The sequence below is a fragment of the Thalassophryne amazonica genome, chromosome 12 (assembly GCF_902500255.1).
Source record: "Thalassophryne amazonica chromosome 12, fThaAma1.1, whole genome shotgun sequence".
Classification (NCBI taxonomy): domain Eukaryota; kingdom Metazoa; phylum Chordata; class Actinopteri; order Batrachoidiformes; family Batrachoididae; genus Thalassophryne; species Thalassophryne amazonica.
The window spans coordinates 21,950,606-21,968,179 of record NC_047114.1 but is presented as its reverse complement, the minus strand read 5'-3'; the positions used below and the strand labels follow the sequence as shown (position 1 = coordinate 21,968,179).

General features: G+C 45.1%; 1 protein-coding gene across 1 annotated transcript in view; it reads right to left on the bottom strand.

The window, feature by feature from the left end:
- The window catches only part of LOC117521623 (NACHT, LRR and PYD domains-containing protein 12-like), a 177,440-nt gene extending 164,598 nt beyond the window's left edge, over positions 1 to 12,842 (bottom strand). The window contains exons 1-2 of the mRNA XM_034182961.1: positions 12,729 to 12,842; positions 8,586 to 8,682 (exon numbers count right to left, since the gene is read on the bottom strand). Of these exons, the coding sequence (XP_034038852.1) occupies positions 8,586 to 8,668 (83 nt within the window). The 5' untranslated portion in view covers positions 8,669 to 8,682; positions 12,729 to 12,842. The remainder of the gene's footprint in view (positions 1 to 8,585; positions 8,683 to 12,728) is intronic.
- Between the last annotated feature and the right edge of the window lie 4,732 nt (positions 12,843 to 17,574).

Here is a 17,574-nt window from a genome sequence, read left to right as displayed (position 1 = left end):
CACGGACTACTGGCTGAATCAGAAGATTCGTTTAGACCCAGAAAAAATCAGTCACAATCCGGCAAAACGACAGATGGCTAAGATCTGCCTCAACTCCTTCTGGGGGAAATTCGCCCTGTATTATGATACCGATAGCCTGATTTACGTTTGTAGGCGGGGTGAAACCCGCTGCCTACCGGTAATTATCTGGGGCAGCTCACCGACGAGTTGAACGGCGATATCATCACAGAGTTTGCAGCGGCGGGACCTAAAAGTTACGCATATAAAACCGCACGAGGTAAAACGGTCATGCGTGTGAAGGGGATCACTCAAACCCACGAAAGCTGTCAGAAAATAAACTTTGACAGCGTCAAAGATCTGGTCGAGGGTTATATAAAAGATCCCGCCCTCGCTGCATCTATCATAACGCTGCAGCAGGGAATTAAACGTCATAAAAGCAGTTTCAGTTTGACAAACGTGTCATTTCAAAAATCCTTCAGGGTGGTGTATGACAAGCGGCGTCTTTTAAAGGACGGGGAAACCGAACCGTTCGGATTTTGAAACATGTCTCACTCTGGAAATACGGTGGAGATTGACCCCAGACTTCAGCTCCCATTCTCCTGTCTCATCGTTGGACCGAGTGGTTCGGGAAAGACTGTGTTTGTGAAAACATTGCTGGAAAATTGTAGCCACGCTATGAGATATGTGCCTGACAACATTGTATGGCTGTATACGTCTGAACAACCTCTGTATTCTGAACTGAAGAATAAAAATATTAAATTTGTAAGAGGACTCCCTGACTCATTTCTGGACGACAGCCTTTTCCCTGAAGGTCAGAGCCATCTGGTTATTTTGGACGATCTCATCTTTCAAGCAACGGATCATCCTGAAGTTGTAAGAATTTTCACCCAGTACAGACATCACCGGAATATGAGCGTCATCATGATCACACAGAACGTGTTTCATAAAGGGAAATACAGTCGAACCATCAGTTTGAATTGTAATTATATGGTGCTGTTTAAAAATCCCAGAGACAAGTTACAGATGAACATTCTGGCTCAGCAAATGTTTCCCGGCAGAAAACAATTTTTTTTGGAGGCACTTGATGATGCTACGAGCGTACCTTACGGGTATTTATTACTGGATTGCACGCAGGAGTGTCCAGATCAGTTCAGACTGAGATCGGGATTACTCCCGCACGAGTGGCCCACAGTTTATTTACAGAAAGATAAACGGACATGAGCTCTCTTTTAAAAAGGAACGCCCCCGCTCTTAAAGCGCTAATCAGAGCCGGGGCGAGGGAGCGTCACCACAGCCTGAAGACCTGCAGGCCGGAGCTTCTGAAAACTTTATCCGAGATCGCTTTGAATATATTAAAGGGGAATATCGCCTTGAGCGACTCTCAATTCCGGGCCTTGAAAAAACGAAAAAGAGTTTTACGTCTTCTGGCCGACAGAAAAACCAGTTATAAAAAGAAGCGGGGAGCGCTGATTCAGACGGGCGGCTTTCTCCTGCCTCTGCTCGCCGCGGCCCTGCCCGTTATAACGAGTCTAATAGTACCCAGAGGATAATGGCGTTCAAAGCGGCGCAAAAGATGTTTTTACTCACTCCACAGCAGATGCTTCAACTCGGTCATTCCGTTCCGCCGAGCGGAAATAACATCAGACAAACGGCGGAAAATGATTTAGACTCGCGAATGCGAGGTATACTGGAAGAACGTACTCACTCTCCTTATGAAAAAATTAAAAAGTATGAGGCTCTGCTGCAGCGCTATTTAACCCTGATCAAGCAGGGGGAACTCGAATCACGCGTTTCACCCCCGCAAGAGACTTGCGTCGCTAAGCAACCTGAGGAGGAGGGGGTGGAGGAGGAGGAGGAGGAGGAGGATGAGACTGTCACAGAGGTCCTGAAGAATATCCCCTCCAGAGAGCGTAGAAACGCTGAATATATTATGAGGAAATTATCGAAGGGTGATACGCGCTGGAGTCCGTCGGGGGAATTTATTTACAAGGGGAAAGTCGTGAGGGGGTCTCACGCCATAGATCTTATGAAACATCTCGGATCCTCGTTCAAGAAATCGAGCCCCCCTACAGGCTGGGTGAAGTTCCTCAATATTTTACAGGAGCGGAACATTCCGGTGGCGTGCGTATCAAACCCGCAAGCAGCTTCAGAAGCTTAAAAAAGGCCGGAGCAGCTCGCCGGATGAATCCCTTCTTTTAACCGATTCGCCGGCCAGGAAGAAACTTAAGAAAAAAAAAGACTTCCAACGCTGGGAAGGTTTCTCACCATAAAAGGAGGGTATCGAATTAAAAACTGACTGGATATTATGATCAAGATTCTTTAAAATACATCGCAGTCAGTCACGTTTTTGTATATTGTTACTAATAAAACACCAACTGAAACTCATCTCCGGCCTTCATCACTTTTATTCGGTATACGGTTTAAAAAACAACTTTCAACACTTCTCTACTTAATAACAACGATGCAAAAACATTAAAGGTATGATCGGGGGTGCATTTTCTACACATTCGGAACATTTTTCACAAAAAAACACATAAAAAAAAATCAAAGGTCAAAGGTCAAAGCTTCTTTCTACGTTTAAAAACGGGGGTTTACATCATGCAAACGCGATAAAACTTTAAAGGTATGATCGGAAGGCCGCTCTCACACATCCACCCCGTTTTCAGGCGAAAAAAACACGTAAAAAAAAATTTAGCATCAAAGATTAACACTTCTTTCTGTACTTAATAACAATGTTTTAAAGCGTGCAAATGCGATAAAACTTTAAAGGTATGTTCGGAAGGCCGCTCTCACACATCCACCCGTTTTCAGGCGAAAAAAAACACATAAAAAAAATCAAAGGTCAAAGGTCAAAGCTTCTTTCTACGTTTAAAAACGGGGGTTTACATTATGCAAACGCGTTAAAACTTTAAAGGTATGTTTGGAAGGCCGCTCTCACACATCCACCCTGTTTTCAGGCGAAAAAAAACACATAAAAAAAATCAAAGGTCAAAGGTCAAAGCTTCTTTCTACGTTTAAAAACGGAGGTTTACATTATGCAAACGCGTTAAAACTTTAAAGGTATGATCGGAAGGCCGCTCTCACACATCCACCCCGTTTTCAGGCGAAAAAAACACATAAAAAAAATCAAAGGTCAAAGGTCAAAGCTTCTTTCTACGTTTAAAAACGGGGGTTTACATCATGCAAACGTGATAAAACTTTAAAGTTATGATCGGAAGGCCGCTCTCACACATCTACCCCGTTTTCAGGCGAAAAAAACACATACAAAAATTAAAGGTCAAAGGTCAAAGCTTCTTTCTACGTTTAAAAAACGGGGGTTTAAATTTTCCAAACGTGATAAAACTTTAATGGTATGATCGGGAGAGCGTTCTAAGACGGGGGTTACATTTTCACACGGAAAAACATAAAAAAATAGGAACGCCGGTTAACACAAGCCGTGACAATATTTAAACTCATGCAGAGGCCCTGCTAGCTGGTTACAGGAGGTATTGCAGCTTTTCTTAAGGCAATAACGATATCTTTTCACAAAATCAGAAACCAAATCATCGTTCGCGATAGTATTTTCGGAGTATAAAGACACCACGTCCCGGTACGACTTCCCACTGGCTCTGTTATACAGATAATACACGCAGTGTTGTCCGCATACGTCGGATAACTCGTGCTGAAGCTGCTTGTTGTGATACAGAATGTTTTTAACATCTGGGAGATTCTCCAGATATTGCAGGATGCTTTTAGGGTAGTAATCAAAGTCAGGGCTGAGGCCGAACGAGTCAAAAAATGTGGCTCGACCATTTTTTTCAACGGTGAGCGCTAACCAGTGTTCTCCCGGTAAATGTCTAGGGTGGGTGTTTACAATGAAATATACGGGAGGGCCCGGCTTGATCCGGAATAACTCGTCAGACGCAAAAACACCGGCAAACAGGTCTCCTATTAAGCCCCTCATAACAGCGTCCAATTCCAGGGTGTTCATCAGTAAAAATCCACAAGGACCTGTCGCTTGGAATTAATCTCCAGGAGAGAATCATAACACGCGTACACTATCAGCGTGGTGGTATGCGGAGTCGCGACTCTGAATCTCATTTCAAGTCGCAGGGTGCCTGTGGAGACGGGGCTCAGAGCGCCGCTGTCCTCCTCCGGGTTTAAATTGAAGACGTACAGTGCGTAGCCGCGCGCAAAATCCTCCCGGTCTATACAGAGAGGCTGGTCTTTGAGGTGTCGTCCGGTCGCGGTGTAGAGATTGTAAAACTCCCTGACAGAGAGTTCGTTGTTAAATTCAGGCTGGAAAGCTTTAGCCGGCAGCTGTCTCCCGTTTTGACTGAGTGCGAGGTACTCCAGGTCATAGTGTGCAAATTCAAACGGGGACAGATCTCTTCTCCCACTGAATGCATTGTGATTCACCATACCCAGAACCACATATTTGGGCATGGTTCCTAAAAACAGGTTCTCCTGGTTGCATATCCTGGAATGGCTGGGGATCACGTAAGTCTTAACGTTGATTCGTGATAACGGGTACACGGCGTTCCCTTTCATGAGAGCCGCGGAGTGGCCCAATCTCACTGCAGGGGATACGGTGACTTTCTTAACGAATAGGGACGCGCCCAGAATTTTCAGCTTGAAAGTGGAGGCCGCCAGCCCCATCAGGCAGAAAGCATTGCTGGCTCGAATTAATTTAACTCTTAGATCAATGGTATTCAGAAGAAGCCTCTCGCAGAAAAATATGTCCGCGTGCAGCGGACCCTGAACTTGAAATTCACGCGATTCGGCGCTAAAGCGCGCTCTGCTCACGAGGCCTTTATTCGGGCCCGCGTCATCCACAGCGGTCGAATTGTGCTGACCCGGGGTGTCCTTGTAAAACAAACCGCCCGTGAACTGCGATTTCAATGAAGCGGGGGAAAAGTTCAGCAGCGTCTCAATCATTGCCCTGTACGGGTGCGTCGCGCTGGACTGGGAAATCAGCCGGTCACCCAGAGTCACGTCGACTTGTGAGAAAATCGTATTGAGAGGATAATTTATGACGCCGTGGAAGCCGTGAAGGCCGTTCCCGACTTGATTTTCATAGTAAGGCACAAATCTATAAATGTCGGCTTTGTGCGCTGCCCCAGCCATTTTTTTTTTATCCCGCCGGTTTAAAATGTAATGTCACAACCACTTTACCGTATCTGAAATCCACCGTTTGATCTTGGTCGCTTTTGATTTCGATGCGTATTGTCTCAATATGTCTTTTGGAGACCGGGATGTAATAAGCGGGGTTGAATTTCTTTGTAATTATTTCCCCGAAACGACCTCCAATTTCGAACGCTCGGAGGAGAGGAGCAAAAGCATCACCCACCGCCTGAGGCTGTACAACGTCTGTATACATCCCTGCTTTTATATCGGGGTAGCGGGGACAGCTCGTGACCCCGGGTCCGCATCTCAGCCATTGATTAGGGTGCATCCCCAGCATGTACGCCGTCGGGGCTTCAAAATATACCTGGCTGGTACCGTCTCCTTCCCACAGAAACTTTTTCTGGATATCGTCATATTTTAAAGTCAGATTCGGATCTATAGTCTTCAAACGAGGGTTTATCAGCCCTGCAATAACCTCAAAGTTATCATAATATCCCGTGTCAAAATATCGCGAGTGAACGGCGAGTTTGTTCTTGCCCGTAATTTTCATCACCTGGAACGTACAGGAAGGCTTTTCCGGGATATTTAACCAGGTGTGCGGATAACAAATTTCCGTCAGCGCCACATCCCAGTCACCCTCTAGATCCAGGTGTCGAGCCAAGTCCACCTGGTAGCATGAAATTGTGTTGTCCGGGAATACTTTTAGGCTGGCGTTTGAAGGCAGAGTCATATAAAATCCGTGTTTCAGATCCCGATCCATTTCTCATATGTCGGTTGAAGATGGAAGTTCTCATATTTATACGGCCATCAGCTGGTCCGCGGGAACCCAGGAGTTAAATTTATCGGGCCAATTTTTCCATCTGACAAATACAAATTTCTTTCCCTTGGTAAAACGTTCACGAATAATTTCTTGAACCTGATACGGTCTGTCTTTTGCTATTTTAACCTTCTGCAATTCCGGTTCATAGAATGAGCCTTCAATGATCTCACCGTCATAATCTTTCAATTTATAAACGGGCGGCGTACGTTGTATACATTCTGGCACCGTGAACATTTCATCCGTAAAACTTTGTTCATATTTTTTATCAAAAACTCCCCTGAGCTTGGAGACCCTGACTATATCTCCGACCTTATATTTACACTTCACAGGCCTCCTGCGTAGGGTGGATGCCCCATACAAATTTTGAAACACTTGATCGACATTTCGATCATTAACCTCATTCGGCCTCATCTTAAAGCTTTTATGATAACTCTCGTTATAAGCCGTGAGTAAAGACGGTAGGACGTCGATGTATCTTCTCGTGTTCTTAGCAGTAAAATATCTCCACATTCTCGTCTTTAGCGTGCGATTAAACCTCTCGACAACCGAGGCTTTCAGATCACTTGCGGTGGCAAAATGTAGAATCCGGTGTTTTTTCATTAAATCCTTGAATGGTTTGTGTGTGTGTGTGTGTGTGTGTGTGTGTGTGTGTGTGTGTGTGTGTGTGTGTGTGTGTGTGTGTGTGTGTGTGTGTGTGTGGCGGGACACCCGCTGAGCGGAGATGCTGCCCCGCCACACACACACACACACACACACACACACACACACACACACACACGCACACACACACGCACTCACACAGACACAGCGTCTGCAACAGGTTTTACAGCCGTGGGGTCATGTTTCCGCGAGCGGCTCTATGCCTGGGTATTTGACCGTCTTGCTGCAAAGACTTACAGCCGAGAGAGACGGCTATTTGTTCCCCTTCTTTAATTTACGAATTAAAAAACAGAAAAGGAAACGTAATAATTTAAGAATTAAAGATATTAAAGGGGCATTAAATAATAGACAGTGATTTATGTTTAATTATTTCAGAATTAGTTAATTCTTTAATACATTAAAAAGATCTAGGTATTTTTAATCATTCTTTAATTCATGAAATAAAATGACATTAAAATATTAGACCCTGGGTGGGAGGGGAGGTATGGCTTGGAGGCGGTGCTTGGCCGGGGTTAGGGGAGGAGCTTGGGGGTGGGGCTAGGGGAGGAGCCAGGGGCGGAACTAGGGGAGGAGCCGGGGGCGGGGGCTTAGGGGCGGGACATACTGACGTCATCGACTCTGATTGGATGTGACGTCATAAGGGGCGGGGGCTCGGAGGCGGGACTAGGGGCGGGGCTTAGGGGCGGGGCATAATGACATCATCGATTATGATTGGCTGTGACGTCATAAGGGCCGGGGCTTGGAGGCGGGACTAGGGGAGGGGCTTAGGGGCGGTACATAGTGACGTCATCAATTCTGATTGGCTATGACGTCATAGAGGGGGCGGGGCTTAGTGACGTGGCCGATTTTGATTGCCAGCTGTCACTTTTTTGACGAAAGGTGGGTCAGTTTTCTCTCTTCCATGGAATCACCAAACAAGGGTAGAACTATGATTGCTAGAAAAACAGCAGAAAAAAAAATCTTAAATTGTTGCAGATCTGCTCCCTGACCACGCCTTGTCCGGTTGCAACACTGCTGCGTACTGTTATGGAATTGGGAAGGGTAATGTTGTGAAGAATCTTTGAGCTGGACATGAATTATCAGCAAGTGGTAACATTAACTCTCAGCTTGAAGATGTTCTGAGGCAGTCCACTTCCTTCATTTCTGTCTGCTGTGGACTTAAGAAAACTGACTCTATGTCTGAGATAAGGCTGCATGTTTGGTCTAAGAAAAACAGACAAGGTCATTTTTCTTAGACCAAACTCTGCTCTTTGCCACCTACAACATAAGCATTCAGTGAAAATGTAAAGCGGGCACATTTCAAAGCAAAGCCTTGGAGAAGTTTAGAGTTGAGAACTTTGGCTGGAAAAAGGAGATGACAAACAAAGTCCTCATTCTGTTGCTACACCTGAAGGTGTCAAATGCGCCCCAGACTACATTTTGAACTTGATTTACTGTGGCTACAAGAGCAAGAACCATTGCAGTTCTACGAGGTGCACGTACAGATCCTATTGGACACCGTGCACCATATTTTGTGTGTGCTACAGCATTGAAAACACTCACCTGTAAATTCTTCCATTAGAGACTAATGAGATGTGTTTGGGTTTAGAACACATACAGTACTTGATATGTGGATTTGTTTCCAAACCTATTCAAATGAAAATGTTGTATTGGGAATGGAAGGGTTAAAAATTTATCACTGATCCTGTAAGGCAGCAGTTCTTGTTTTAATGTCTCACTTGCTCAGATTGTATCCTTAGTTTTATTTCAGTTTGCCATTACACTTAAGTATACTCACATATGATAAAGCACTTATTACCTATCGGGAATGGGTTAATAAAAAATAAAAAAAAATCACAAAAATTAGAACAGTCACTCTTCAGGGACACAAAGCTGGGTTCAAGTCCAAGTCCAGCAAAGCCGCACACACAGAGCTCTGATTGTGAATAATGACGGTGCAAAGATGTGAGTGCTGACCTCTGACCTGATCAACAGTCACCATTTCAGATCCTGGTCTCACCTCTGATCTTTGATCTGGATCTCCTGGTCCCCACACAGACCAGTTTTCTGGGGTCCCTCCTCTGTGTCCTCACACTGATCCATAGCAGAGTCCACACCTTCACACAAACACAACATGCTGTCACACAGGATTCCCAACATTCCACTGTGTCACGTGATAAAACTCATCACTGCTGCATCTCAGCTGCAGATTGGTTTAGTTTAGTTTTTGTTATTACAGTGTGATTATGTATAAAATTTATTGTGGTTGCATCATTCATGGTACATCCAGGAAGTTTCAGGGGAAAATGCAGAAACATTTTTTTTTTTTTAACTCAGTGGTTTGGAAATATACAACAATGAGGTAATTGGTGTCATAACTGCACCTCCAGGAAGATTTATGGGCAGGTGTGGGTGGTACACCGGTGCCAGAGTTATCAACGCTGTGATAGTGCATCACCATAAGGATTACATCAACATGATGGGAAATCTGTTTTCCCCCTGGAATCATGCAGATTCCCACCGGGCGAGAATTGTTAAAAATAGCAGATAAAATAATGACTGATATCTCAAATATTCATGAATTTGGAGTTCAGTGATTACAGTGTGACTGTGATCAGCACTGCAGAGCTGAGGCTGATGATCACAGCCGGACACGGAGGTGGTCTGTGCACACAGCAATCATGTTTGTTTTTCCATATGCGGAGCACCACATGAATCAAAACACTTGATCCTGCATGATCCTCACTGTGCAGGATCACACTGACTTTATTCAAAGAAGGAAAGACTTTTAATAACTTTTGTTATGTTGTTCACAGATGCAGTCTGCCATCCCCACAGGTTCCGAATGACTCCGGGGCCCTGAGGCGAGCAAGGAAGATTGTGGTCAATCCCTCCCACCCAAGACACAAACGTTTAGTCACCCTGCCTTCTGGCAGACGGCTGAGGTCCATCAGCACCAAAACCTTAACACACAAAACAGCTTCTTTCCTTCCACAGCTGGACTCATAAATAATGTCAGAGTCCCCGACTTAATCTGCCTCCGTCCCTCAGGACCATAAAGTACAGACTGGAAGGTTCTGTACATCTGTCCACCACTCACCTGTTTTGACACTGTCCCATTCCATTACGTTATATTCATTTAACAGTGAATATAGTTTTGCCTATTTGACTCTTTCACTTCTTACAGAAGTGTTTTTTTTTCCTTTTCTTATTGTTTATGCACAAATATCATCAGATCAAATTCCTTGTATGTGCGAACTTACTTTGCAATGAATTTTATTCTGATTCTGATGTAAATTGGTCAATATATCAGACAGATATTCTTTATCAAATCAGTCCGATAAGTGTTTAGTCATTAAAAGAGAATTTTTTTTTCACAAAAATGAAAAGATTGTTTATTCACATTATTTTTCTTAAATCCTGTAACCTAAAGTGAGAAACAGATTTAAAAACCTGATGTCCCTGACAAACATAAAATCAGTAAAAAACAACATCCAACAGGCACAAGAACAGCAACGGAGCAACAACGCTGTTTGCATTTGTTTGTAACAGGAGACACACACGTCAGTAGCTGCTCAGCAAGTTAATCCTGTTAAACTAAACACCTTCATGTGCCACAACATGATCACTGCCCCCAAACCCACAGCAATTCTGACTTTCACTTTGACTTCTATGTCATTGTAGACAGTATGAACCAAAGATATTTCATGTTTTGAGTGAACAACTTTAATATACATCCATTCCTGCATTTAAGGCCTATAACACATTCCAAACAGTTGGAACAGGGGCTCTATAAGGATAATAATGATGCACCAAAAAAAAAAAAAAACACCTCAGAGAAAAAGTTTGAGAAATGCCAGTGGTGCACCTTTTGCACATCATGAAGATCATCATGCAAGTAGCTGGGGCACATGTACACTTGGACAAGTAGCAACACAGCACAAGCAACAGGTGAAGGCAGCAGGATGGGGAAAGACATCATAAGCATCAGTGGAACACTTTGGACCAAGTGAACGGGAAGTACAACTTGCAGCTGGAGAAACCTTTATTTAAATATTTTATATTTTAAATATTTATTTAATGAACCTTTATTTACTCTCAAAGAGACAACGGCAGCCACAGAGAAGAAGTGACTGATGTCAGAAAGAGCAGCAGGAGCTTGAATAAAATGAACCCCAATAAACAAGAGAGGAACTCAAGCAAGATACTTTTGCAAGCACATGAAGTAAATATTTACACACCCAAAGAGGATGTAGGTGAACACATCAAAAATTAATTCTACAAAACACAATCCTGTGGTCTGAGGTTAAAACTGGGATTATGAAAGAGGAGATATGGTGTGGGATTACTGAATGACAATGGAGAAAATCTTAGGATGATGGCGAAGTGAATGAGGTCATAATAACAGGAACACTGATCCCAAAAAAAAGACAGAAAGGAAGGTGAAGAACCAGACAGATGTTCAAAATGGAAAACTGTTCAGAAATTCAGTGAAAGGCACAATAGTCCACAGATCCACAGACATCATCAGGGATCACTATCTTGTATGTACAATGATCAAGCTGAGACTGAGGAAGCTGCCAAAGAAAAAGAAAAATGAGAGTCTGTTAGGTTCCAGGGTAGGTGATGATCTAGTGGTTAAGGTGTTGAGCTTGAGTCCAGAAGATCATGGGTTCAAATCCCCGCCTGACTGGAAAATCACTAAGGGCCCTTGGACAAGGCCTTTAATCCCATATTGCTCCCGGTGTGTGGTGAGCGCCTTGTATGGCAGCACCCTGACATCAGGGTAATGTGAGGCATAATTGTAAAGCACTTTGAGCATCTGTGCAGATGGAAAAGTGCTATATAAATGCAGTCCATTTACCATTTATTATTTTCTGCTTGTTGTCTCTGTCAGCTGTCATGTCTGTGATTGTGTGTGCATGGGCTGGATGTTTGTGTTCTGTCATGTGACTTGGATGAGTGTATGTGGGATGGAGTCTTGTGATTGTGTGGTGTGTGCGTTCCTGCTTGTCACCGTGGTCCATTCTGCTCAGGTCTGCTGCATGTGTACCCTTGCCCTTATTGGTCCTCCATCGTCTGACAGGATTCTCTTCTGGTCTAGTCACTCTCCCCAGTATTCAGGTCTCTTTATTGTGTTCTATTGTCTTTTGGTGTTTTGTGATCATTTCTATGGAGTGCATTTTCACTCTATTTTTAGATTCTTTTCTCTGCTGCTTTTAGTTATGTAGAAATGTTTTGTTGCTTGGTATCTTCAATGGAAAAAAAAAGTGTTGTGACACAGAATGGCAAGATTACCATGTGCTAAATTGTAATTGTGTTGTATGCATGAAATGCAGGAATGGATGGACACAAAGAAATGAAGCTGACCAGGAAAACATAATAATAATATCTTGAAATACTTTGGGTTGATAGTCTGCAGTGAAATAACAGCAAATGTAAGAGTCACTTTGTTTGAATTTCCATTTCTCTGACTGTACTAACTTTCTGACTTGGGTTGTAATTTTATTCATTAAACAGTATAATGCCGGAGAAAACTGTAACGACATATAAGAAATTCTTCATAACAGAAAACATTAGCTTTTTCTAAAACCAAACATTTCATGTAAATCCTCAAAAATTAAACATATTTCTGTTACATATAACATATAACAGTCAAAACAGAACATTTGCAATATATATAACTGTGATTGGTGAGACGTTTTCTTGTGTTATGTCGGGCTGAACACAGCCAATGTAAAAACTGTCATCTTACTTCACTCTGTGGACATGCCCACTGTCTGAGAGACCTAAAACCAACAGCTGCCTCCTCAGACAGGAAGAGCTTCAGATGAAGATTTAAAAATATCAGTTTTAAACCTGCTCGCAAACCACCACAGTTCATTCTACAACATCTCACTGGAACAAATGGAGGGAGACCAGACGAGTGTTCTGATTGGAGAGTGAAACCTGTATGAAAATATCCATCTACATGTCTGATTTCCTGAACAAACACCATCACTGCCTGATTCATTCAGTTAATAACAACCTGTGATCTGCTGGTTGAACCTCTTCCACCATCACACTCATATCCACAGGAACAATTCAAAATACCACCACGATCAGAGGAAACAAACTACAAACATACACTTTATGACATCTGAAAGTAAAATAAAATATTTACCTGATTATCAGTAGACAACAGAAGAGCCAAAAACACAGACAACAGTCCAAAAAAGAATTAAGCAAAAGAACCTCTCATGTAAACCTTCACCTCAAACCCAGGAACCAAAGTGAGACAGAGAGAAAGATTTACAGTAAAAATGCGACGTCCCTGACAAACCTGTCAAACCAGGTGGAGACAAAGGTCAACAATCAGACACACACACACACACACACACACACACACACACACACACACACACACACACACACACAAGAACCACAGCCTTTAAATTCCAGGACGTGATCAAAACACAATGTGCAAATTCCATTTGCAGTTTGCTCCACAACATCACAGTCTGAACAGTCTGTTTCCATGTGTGAGTGTTTGTGGAAATAAAGCCTGATGGTGTGTGTGGTTTTCTTTCAGGACCTGGGAGAGGATCCTCAGGATGTTGCCAGACTCTGAGGTCTGTGCCGGTCTGAGCTGGATGAACCGACCCGAAATGAGAAGATCTCTCAGTTTTTGGCTGCTCACGAGCACCACCAGACATTCCAGCAACGCTGACAAAAGATGAAAAAGCTGAAAAGTGATTTCAGAATCAGATCGTAAGGGCTGGAAATGGTTCAACCACAGGATCGCCATTTACAGAAATGAAGGAATGAATGTACACAAAGAAATTAAGTTGACCAGAAAAACAAACAAAAAAAAAATTCTGTGATTTAATTAAATCACAGTAAATGTAAGAATCACTTTGTTTTAATTAGCATTTCTCTGACTGTACCAACTTCTTCTGACTTGGGTTCTAGTTTTATTCATTAAAAAGTACAATGTCAGAGCAAACTGTAACAACATAAGAATTTTTTTTCAAAACAGAAAACATTAACTTTTTCTAAAACAAAACATTTCATGTAAATACTCTGAAATTAAACATATTTATTTACCATGTGACCAAGTCATAACAGAACATTTGCAATATATATTATTGTGACTGGTGAGACGTTTTCTTGTAGTATTTCGGGCTGAACACAACCAGTGTAAAAACCATCAACGTCCTTCACTCTTTGAAGTATGATGATGGTGATGATGAACAGCTGCCTCCTCAAAAACAGGAAGAGCATCAGTGGAAGATTTAAAAATATCAGTTTTAAACCTGCTCAGACTCGTCAACACCTCACTGAAAGAAGTGCAGGGAGACCAGACAAGTTCATCCAGTTTTCCAGGACGTGATCAGAACACATTGTGTAAATTCCTTTTCACTGTCAAAGTGTGCAGTTTGTTACACAACATCACACTCTGAACAGTCTGCTTCTGTGTGTGTTTGTGGAAATAAAGCCTGATGGTGTGTGTGTGGTTTTCCTTCAGGATCTGGGAGAGGATCCTCAGGATGCTGACAGACTCTGAGGTCTGTGCCCGTCTGCTGCCAACGTGCTGCTCCACAGCAGACAGTGAAGACTATCTAACACAACATCAGTCCAGCTTGTGCATATACTTTCATGAATTTTAAAGCTGGTGCGAGCACGTCATGATGACACTCATGTGATCATCACCTGGTGTGAATGAGAACTCCTCCCTTTAAGGCGGAGCTTCCAGAGCACCAGCACACTGACCTGAGTCTGATGCTCTGTTCTGTGTTCTCATATGTACCACTTTTTTTCTACTCAGTGTCAATGTGGAGATCAAAGGTCATTTTAAAGGCCATTTCTGTTTTTGACTTTGTTGTTAAGAGTCAAAGACACAGTGTTATTTTTGTGGATATTTTTAACACTCAAATATGCTGCAGCTATCTTCTGCAGCTTTTAGGGTCGAGAATCTTCACAGATAAAGGGGAGAACACCACACAGTTCTGAAAGAATCATTTCTCTCAGGTAGCACAGTTAGAGAGATGGGACACGCCCACTGAGACTGTCTGCACTCTTTAAGACACCCCCAAACATTCTGTGGCAGACAGATGGGCAGTCTTTTCCTCTCTGACAGGAGAAACTATTTTTATTTATTTTATTTCATTTATATAGTACCATAGTCCCTGACTGTCTCTCACTTACTCTCACACACGGGTGTTTCAGAGCTGTGAAACACTAACAAATTGTTGTGTGGGCCGCTGAAGAGGAGGTACTGCTGGCCCACCACCACCAGAGGGCGCCCTGCCTGGAGTGCGGGCTCCAGGCACCAGAGGGCGCTGCCACCTTATGGGAGCAGCCTGGGTGACAGCTGTCACCCATCACTGGACACAGCTGTTCCACTCAGCACGGAGGTATATCAGTAGGACGGCGTCTCCACCTCAGTGCCGAGATATCGCCTTGAGTTTAAGGTAATCCTTCTCTGCAAACATATATTAAAGATTCTGATAAACCTTGCTAAACCTTTTCAGGACAGCTGATTACAGAAAGCAACTTGCTCGGATAAGTACTCACCTTTCCTGCTTCATTGTAACAAGAGGTGGAGGCGGCTTCGCCCCTCTCCATCTACTGGGTGCTGTCGCATTCCTACCTGTGTGTTTGTGCTCTTTCCCGCCAGCAGTACCGGATCCGACGAGCGAAGGCAGTGGCCACCTGGGAATTCGGGACTTGGCGGTTCCAGTACTTCTGGGTTTCGGTGGCAGAGGAGATCTGGGTGGTTCCGGTTCGACTGGGACGGACGTCTCCTACCTTCGAGCCTGCCCACACGACACCAGCAGATTTCGGCTTACACCTCCAAATTATTAATTGTTGTATTGGTTGTGCTTTTTCACAACAGTAAAACTTGTTCTTTACTTTTCTCCATTGTCCGTTCATTGCGCCCCCTGTTGTGGGTCCGTGTACCTACACTTTCACAACAGGATATCTCGGCCAGCGTCATGGATCCCGAGGGGCGTCAACCGGCTGTTGAACGGCCAATGGAAGAACAAGGCGCGTCGGCGGCTTCGGGAGGGGTAATCGGTGAGTTGCAGCGGATCCTCACCGCTTTCACCTCTCGGATCGATTTAATGACCGAGCAGCACGTTCTCCTAAACCGCAGGGTGGAGGCTCTCGCCGCACAAGTGGAGGCGCGCCCTCCGGGCCAGCTGCGGCTCTCCCTCCCGAGGACCCTGCGCGTGAAAGTGACGTTCCACTGGTCGTTCAACGGTCCCTTCCTCCGTCCCCAGAAGCATACATAAGCCCTCCAGAACCGTACGGAGGCTGTGTGGAGACGTGCGCGGATTTTCTGATACAGTGTTCGCTCGTCTTCGCACAGCGTCCCGTGATGTACGCGACTGACACTAGCAAAGTAGCTTATGTAATAAATCTGCTTCGCGGGGAGGCACGTGCTTGGGCTACAGCGCTCTGGGAGCAGAACTCACGGCTCCTTCATACATACGATGGGTTTGTACGGGAGCTCAGAACGGTGTTCGACCATCCCAACAGAGGAGAGACCGCTTCAACCGCGCTACTGTCAATGAGACAGGGGCGTCGGAGCGCAGCTGCCTATGCAGTCGCCTTCCGCATTGCGGCGGCGAGATCCGGCTGGAATAGCACTGCCCTCCGCGCCGCCTTTGTAAACGGACTGTCACTGGTCCTAAAAGAGCACCTGGTGGCGAAGGACGAACCGCGGGACTTAGATGGGCTCATCGATCTGGTCATACGACTCGACAACCGGTTAGAAGAACGCCGTCGGGAACGAGGCGAAGGGCGTTGCCAGGCACGCGTCGTCCCTCTCCCTTCCAGTTCCGACCGAGCTCCGCCCTCCCCACGCTCCTCTGTTCCTGCGTTCCGTGCGCCTACGGCTCCCCCTGCTGATGAAGCTATGGACACAAGCAGGGCAACATTTAGGGCACCTGGAGCACAAAGGAGGCGGGCCTACGGAGCTTGTTATGTTTGTGGCTCGAGTGAGCATCTTGCAAGCGACTGCCCCGAGCGGTTAAACACCAACGCCCGCCCCTAGAGACTGGGCCAGGGGTGGGCCGAAACATTCACGTGGGACACACCCACATTGCCACACGACTCCCAGTCACGATCCTGTATGAGGATTCAACCCTGAAGGCCCCAGCACTGGTGGACACGGGCTCTGAGGGGAATCTGCTAGACAGTAGATGGGCCAGGGAGATAGGGCTCCCTCTGGTGGCTCTTACCTCGCCTGTACAGGTTCGGGCACTAGATGGCTCCCTACTCCCACCAATCACGCATAAGACACCTCCAGTAACTCTGGTGGTGTCAGGTAACCACCGGGAGGTGATCGAGTTCTTTGTGACTCAGGCCACCTCCCGTGTGGTTTTGGGTTTTCCCTGGATGCTAAAGCACAATCCCCAGATCGATTGGCCGTCCGGGGTAGTGGTTCAGTGGAGCGAAACCTGCCATCGGGAGTGTCTAGGTTCCTCGGTTCCTCCCGGCTCCCAAGCTAAGGAGGAGGTCCGAGTCCCGCCCAATCTGAAGGCGGTGCCGGCGGAGTACCATGACCTCGCTGACGTGTTCAGCAAGGATCTGGCTCTCACGCTTCCTCCCCACCGCCCGTATGATTGTGCCATTGATTTGGTTCCAGGCAGTGAGTTCCCGTCCAGTAGGCTGTACAACCTCTCACGGCCGGAGCGTGAATCAATGGAGACCTACATCCGGGACTCATTAGCTGCCGGGTTGATCCGGAATTCCACCTCTCCGATGGGTGCTGGTTTCTTTTTTGTGGGTAAAAAGGATGGCGGTCTTCGTCCATGCATTGATTATAGGGGGTTGAACGAAATCACGGTTCGCAACCGATACCCGTTGCCCTTATTGGATTCAGTGTTCACCCCCTTGCATGGAGCCAAAATCTTCACCAAGCTTGATCTTAGGAATGCGTATCATTTGGTTCGGATCCGGAAGGGAGACGAATGGAAGACGGCATTCAACACCCCGTTAGGTCATTTTGAGTACCTGGT